Source organism: Lampetra fluviatilis, chromosome 35 (genome assembly GCF_964198595.1).
Source record: "Lampetra fluviatilis chromosome 35, kcLamFluv1.1, whole genome shotgun sequence".
Classification (NCBI taxonomy): Eukaryota; Metazoa; Chordata; class Hyperoartia; order Petromyzontiformes; family Petromyzontidae; genus Lampetra; species Lampetra fluviatilis.
The window spans coordinates 11,906,798-11,913,858 of NC_136309.1; the positions used below are offsets into that span (position 1 = coordinate 11,906,798).

At 48.1% G+C, this 7,061-nt stretch overlaps 1 protein-coding gene across 1 annotated transcript in view; it reads left to right on the forward strand.

Annotated features, from left to right (window-relative positions):
• The first annotated feature begins 324 nt into the window (after positions 1–324).
• Positions 325–7,061, forward strand: part of LOC144944633 (uncharacterized) — a 10,884-nt gene continuing 4,147 nt past the window's right edge. The window contains exons 1-6 of the mRNA XM_078872980.1: positions 325–528; positions 1,935–2,001; positions 2,894–3,146; positions 4,349–6,263; positions 6,574–6,655; positions 7,040–7,048. Of these exons, the coding sequence (XP_078729106.1) occupies positions 527–528; positions 1,935–2,001; positions 2,894–3,146; positions 4,349–6,263; positions 6,574–6,655; positions 7,040–7,048 (2,328 nt within the window). The 5' untranslated portion in view covers positions 325–526. The remainder of the gene's footprint in view (positions 529–1,934; positions 2,002–2,893; positions 3,147–4,348; positions 6,264–6,573; positions 6,656–7,039; positions 7,049–7,061) is intronic.

Here is a 7,061-nt window from a genome sequence, read left to right on the forward strand (position 1 = left end):
CCAATCACGTCGCGTGTTTCGCTCATCCGCGTCTGAAATCTAAACGAGGCGTGTGACCCTGTTAGGTGGGGCGGGTCGAGCGCGAGCGAATCGGACCAATCACAACCAACAGAGCGAGCGATGACGTCATCCGGAAACTACGGTCAAGCCGGAGTTGAAATGGATGACGTAACTGTAAACTTATTGCGCGGTGACGTCACTCGCAAAGCGATCCCATTCGCGACGCAATGACGTATTAATTTGTAAACATTGAAAGTGACGTCATTTGCAAATGCGATGACGTCGGGGTCAAGGAGGCTGAGTGGGTGGGGAGGGTTACGGTTTTGGCGCCATTTCTGCGAGCGTGAATTCTCCCGCGCTCTGGCGGCGCGCGGCGTGAGTTGTGATCGTAATGACCGAGTGGCCGAGCGATCGAGTGACCCAGTGACCTCGGTTCATCAGCGAGTGCTGCGACTACCATTATCGAGTGCGGCTCGCACGGCGCCTCGCCGCGTGTGCTGCGTTCACGCGCTTCGCTGCACAGCGAATGTGAGTACTGTACAACCCCGCCGCCTCACCGTTAGCAGCACGCAAACACACCTATGTTGTTGGATGCGACTGCGTATTCTTTGTGCACGCGTTAGCAGTGTGTTAGTGTCAGCTAATGCTGGTCGTTAACGCGCCCAGTGTGGTGAATGAATGAGAGTTGAAACCACCGCAATCAATTGACAATCGCCCGCATTAATAATAATGGGTTATCAATGTTTGCGAACAATATTTGGATGGGCTCCCGATCAATGCAATTTATTGACATTGTCGTGTTTTATTCGCTCAGTCTGAGTGGTTAGTCTCGCTTTCAGGAGAGTGCTCCGTTTGGCCAATTCCGTTCAGAGTTGCTCAATAAGCAGCAACTCAACCCCACGGCGGCGCCCGTCGGCCGCTGTGCGGCGGAACGCGTCGCGCTCGGCCTGGGATTTGTCCTCTCGCGGTGACGGCAGAGAGCGGTCGTCGGCTTCGAGACGAGCGCGGCTCTTAGACGGCGACGTCCGAGGCGATGTTGAGAGCGATCGCACCACTTTGCACGACAACCACCGCGAGCCTCCTTGTGGACTGTACAAGTGCGATATTAGACGTGTATCGGTCCTTGCCAATTTCATCGGCATTGGTTTAAACGAGCCTCACTGCTGAATGTCAAAACGCCGATCATGGATTGTGCGTGTAAAGTGTTTTACCAATGCTGCTCAAAAGTGTACTTCCAGAAGGCTTTGCTGGCCGATGGAATGTGTAAAACGTGCATTTATGTTTTTTTGTCAAGACAAATGGGAACGTATTGTCAACGTATTCATATTGCAACTTGTATGAATGCTAAATTATGCAGCCGTATGTATTGTAAGTACATGCACATGTGTTTATGAGCATGTGAGAGGCCATTGAGACAAGTCCTTCGGGGTAAAAAAAACCCACCAATAGCAGCATGCAGCTGTTGCAAAGTCGGCACTGCAGCTGCAGGGTCTAACTTTTAAAGTTACGTGGCTGTCGGCCTCGGTGATTTCTTGCTTAAGTCAGCATTTAGGTGGTCCTCATCTGCCTTTACAGCCCAGAACCGATGGTAGACATTACACGTTCTTATGGCGGGGGTGAGTGTTCATAGGACAACCCCAAAATGGTACTCATTGTATTTACCACAGATGGATACTGGGCAGAATCAACCCCAGCCAGGATTCTAACTCACAACCTTCATATTGCGAGTCGCTCACAAACACTTATTAATATTAACCAGATATCCCAATATAGGCCTCCTATAGAGAGCTGTCTGACTCGGTGAGACTTGTATGCATCAATAAAGGTATTACAGAATTATTATTAGAATTATGATATGCTGCTCTTGGTTTACTGTAGTTAATATTGTTGTACCTGTTGAGAACCTTACATGCGTGTTTGCTGTGCTGACCCAGGGTGATCCAGGACATCATGGTGGGTGCTTTGGCTATGGAGTCAGTGGTTGAAGACTATGGACATCAGGTAGAGGCGACCGTGCGGTGGTAGCATGGCTGATCTTTGTGTAGTTATGTTTGTGGCAGAGCTTACAGATGCTTTCTGCAGAACTGATAAACTATGCATGTTAGACCTGCAGTTATGCATCAGTTCATATGTCGCTCAGTAATTGTCGTGCCTGCAAGTCTGGAAGTCGCTCATTACACGTGCATAAAATTGTGCAGCGTCGGAATCTGTTCTCCAATTATATATATACGTTTTCCTATTCTTTGGGTCTTTTGGTAAAGTAACGTCGATAGAACAATAAAATAATAAAAATAAAGTGAGTTAAAAAGAAAAAATATCACGACGTTTTGATCGCAACACAAGCAGTCATCTGATGACGATCTCCTGATGACGATTGCTTGTTTTGCGATCGAAACGTCGTGATATTTTTATTATTATTTTTGTTCACCTTATTTTTATTATTTTATTGTTCTGTCTACGTGACTTTACCGAAAGACCCAAATAATATGAATTTCTGCCGTCACGAAAGCTTTAGGTCAAGGTTTCATATATACGTTGTATGTAATTCGGTCACATGAATGCTGCATCATGGAGAGGGGCTACATTCACCGCAGTGGCATTAAAATTTGATTACTGAATCAAATCGTGACAATCGAATTCCAAGGTGTTGCATCACTGTTTGCCCAATGTGCATCAGTGTGAGTGGTCGGATGGGAATGTCAGTGAAGGGGGATATGTTGAGGGGGATGCAGTCGACAAGTGAGGATAATCTAGTTTAACCACAGGCTCCAAAAACCCAGGTGCGAACCCAGAATCTCAATGGTGCCTGCATGGTGCTTTGACATGGCCATTATCAGCTGCCTGGTGTCTGTGAGTGAGTTGAGTGATTTTATTATTTCCCTGATGTGTGAAGCGAGCACAGCAAGAGTGTAAGAAGAGCCGGAGTGACTCGGATGACAGAGTCGTGCGTCCCCGCGCCATCACCAGTTACTTCACTCCCCTGCGGCGCCAGCAGGACGACGCGGCAGAGGCGGCGGTGACATCTGTGCCGCGTCCCGCCGATCTGCTCGGATACTTCCCCAGGGTGGAGAGGGCTCCCTCTGTAGAGGGGAAGGGCGGCAGGGCCGATGGCAAGAAGGTCACACACGCTGCGATGAAGAATCGAGGTAAATTTGAGCACCTGTACAGTCATATTAATGACCATAATCAGCCTTGATCAATCCGCTGCTGGATGAAGGTCTTCCCAAGCCAATTTCATTGTGTATATAAGTGAACTGCATTTTGTAGTTGATTGATGATTGAATAGTCACATGACAACATCACTATAGTAGTTTATCTGAGTATTTAACTGTTATTTTGTGCAATAGTAACAGCTAAACTAAGATCAAGCAGATATTGTAACCTTACATGTACTGTATTTTCCCGCATATAACCCGCGGGGTATACCACTTTTTACAAACAAAACAAGACCCTGCGGGGTATATGGAGGTGCGGGCTATCCCAAAAATATTTTACACGTGTGACATGTCATAACTCCTTACATTTTTTCATGGTAGGACTATCCACTATGCAACACTTACCTTTGTCTAAAACACTGCTGAATAAACCACTCACACTAAAATTGCACATGTTATCACGTTTTAAATGATTCAGATTGTTTGTACAATGAAACGACAATGTTTGAAGTGGGCGCACTTTGTTTACCGGAGAGGTGGGGGGAGAGAGAGGTGTCATCGTAGTGCCGCTATTGTCTACCAGTGCTAAAACTACTTACTTATCTCTAGATTTGAAGCTTTCGTGACTGCAAGGAATCATATTCTTAGGTTTTTTCGGTAAAGTCACGTAGGTAAAACATCAATGCAGCTAATTCGGCTGTGACGGTCCCACCTGATGACGGAGACTTGTGTTGCCTCCGAAACGTCGTGATTTTTTGTTTTATTTTATTTTATTTTCATTAATTTTGATGTTTTACCTACGTGACTTTACCGAAAAAACCTAAGAATATACTTTCTTATCTACCAGTTATGTGTTACTTATTTATTGGATATTTACTTTTGTTACATATTTACTGTTTTAAGTTCACTCGTTTTCGGTTAGTTTGTTTTCTTTGTGCACGTTATGATTTGAATGTTAACAATTGATAGTGGAATGTATTACAAATGTAAACTTTGTATTAATATGATGGAATTAAGCTGCGGTAACAACGTTAAAGATATTAATGCATGCGGGGTATATGGAGGTGCGGACTATCTGAAATTTGTTTTACACAAAACGCTATTTTTGCGGGGTATATGCGTCTGCGGGTTATATGCGTCTGCGGGTTATATGCGTATGCGGGAAAATACGGTAATTGTTTGGACATGTCTAGATGAAAGTGGGAGGAAGAAAGATGATGTGGAAGAATCGGCGAAGGAGAAACGTCAGAGCGAGGGTGGTCGTGCGAGATTGTCCAGGAGAAAAGCTGCGGCCTTGGCCAGCAATGGCGGTTCTAGCTCCACAAACAAACCTGTGAGAAACAGCCCGAAGATGGACATTCTGCTCCTCTCCGACAGCTCCTCAAGCCAGGACACCGTCTTGAAACCGATCGAGTTTGGCGTGGACTCGGCCTCAGTAGCAATGGCCGCGTCGGTGGAAGTGAAGCGTTGCTCAGTGGACACCAAAGCCGTCGATTCCTCCGCTCGACGAACCGAATCAGTTGGGGAAAACAGCAGCGGTGCAGCCGACACGAGCACGCTCAACACCTCGCTGGAGGTAAATGTGACTTCTCTGTCTAGCGAGCAGGAGGGACTGATGACCATCTCCTACGAAGACTTTATCATTAGCTGCCAACAATCTGAAGACGGGAGTGGGAATGCACCCGATGTGGAATCTGCTGGTCTTTGTTCATTGTTGGGTGAGGGTTCCGGTGCCAAGTCGAGCGCTGTTGCTGGTGAGGCCATGCCGGATGTACGGACACCATCCCCCGCCACACAAGGTGCATCGCCCACACTGGTCACGGTGAGCGTGGAGGTTCACTCCTCTCCCGAGCACGAGGCACTCGCCACCCCTAGGGAAAGCCCAGCAAAGCAGAAGAGGGTAGCAAATATATTCAACTTGAGCAAGAAGAAGAAGCAGCCCAGCACAGATCTGGTGAGCAGGCCCACGGCTTCGGGAAGAAGCGATCTGTCTAGGAGACAAAGTAAAGCTCTCAAAGGTAATGTCACGGCATCGGGGACACAACGTTTTCCAAAAAAACTTGCAGATGATCCGGAATCGAAATGTGTTGCATCTCCTGCCCCGACTGGAGCAACCGCACATGACGCGGTGATGCAGGAATGCCGACACTCAAACGTCGCGGTACTGGTGGACGACGAGCTGCTGGAGTTGGATGCCAACGGCTCTCCAGTCGTGCCGGCCTGCAGCAAGGCCGAGCGGCGCGAGTTTATGGCAGCATTTACCAAACCCAGGAGCAACACGCTCAAGAGCTGTGGCACCCAGCACAAGAGTGCCACGTCGCTGAGAGAGAGACTGCAGGATGAGCAGGTTTCCCCGGCAAGCGATGGTGATGCGGAGAGTGGACATCCATCGAAGTGCGTGGCTGAAGCTGGACGGAGGTTGACAAAGCGAAGGCGGAGAGGTGGCGGCCAGATCCCCGAGTCCGAAGAGGAGGCAACTTTGCCCGCTAAGCAGGACAAGGCATCAAAACCGGCAACAAACACTGGGAGAAAAATAGTGCTGTCACCCACGCAGCAGGAGGAGCTATCGGGCCGAGGTGCTCGCGAGAAGGGGAAAGAAAAGGCCCAGAGAGCAGTGTCAGCTAGTGGAGATGCCGTAAAAGTGGATGAGCAGGAAGTAGAGACATTCGACAAGTCAAGTGCGGTGATCATGGGACGTAAACCCAGGAAACGGAATGAGACTTTAGCAAGTGTTCACGGCGCAGATGTAAAGAAACGGCAGAGTTTACCCACACGGACCAGGCGGTCAGTCACACGGAGCGAAGCTGAAACCAGAGATGCCGACGTGAACAAGAAACCCGCAGATTCGGCGGAACTGCCAGCCAAGTCGCCGGTGATTCGTCCGAGGAGGAAATGTGCGCACGCTTTGCCGGCGAGTGCTGGTGAGGAAAGCGAAAGGGACGCTCTGCAGTCGGGTGAAGACGCAGCTTCGCCAAAAATGCTTCGGAAGAGCCAGGGCAGGCGGCTGAACTTTGATGGTGAAGCCGGTGAGGTGGGAACAGGACGGAGAGATGCTTCTGCATTGGGTGTCTATCGCTCCGAGCTGCTGTCTGCCTACGGCCCCTTTAGGTAAGCGGTATAATCCCCATTTAATTTTGGATTATGTCAATAAAGCGCTCGGATACAAATTATCCAATCAAGGATTTGCTTGCTCTTTATCTTACATGTGTGGTTACCGAAGTGGCACAATCGCTCTCTCTACATAATAATATTAACATTGACAACTTTCAAACAAGTCATTCTTTGCCCTTCCCCAACGGTATGACGAACTGTCTCGATTTTCTCATAAAGAATGCTATTTATCTCGTTGTGACCATTCCCTCTGCATGTGTTTATTGTTTGTTCTTTATTGACGATCCCTGGCATCTGACTCACACAGGTTAAAGCTGACGAGGGTTATATCTGAAAACGTGGAGATTGGCTCCTCCGATGAAGAACTGTTCACCCCCTGCAGCTCTAAGGTCTGTTTCTTTCAGCTAAAAATCTAGCATTCGCCAACATACATCATGCCCAGTGCTGTTGATGTTATCACACCTCGCCATCTCTTCCATCTGCTACATCATCCAGCTGTTGCGCATTCAACACACTCCCTCCAATATGTGCTCATAAGTCTCCCACTATCGGGCTTTAGCTCTTTCTTGGTCCTTAACCTTGGGGTGCTACTCCAATGTTTGACTTAGTAACTTGCCCTCCTCCCTCCTGTGCGAGTGTCCCACTCATCACAAACCTCCTCTTCCTGTATGTATCTAAAGCATTTTCTTGCAACATATTCAGAATTGTTTATTGCCCCACTCTGCTATCCCCAACATTGCTTCTGTTTGTGTGATGCCATTCCGCTGCTACAGCTGATGAAGAAATCTAAGAAGC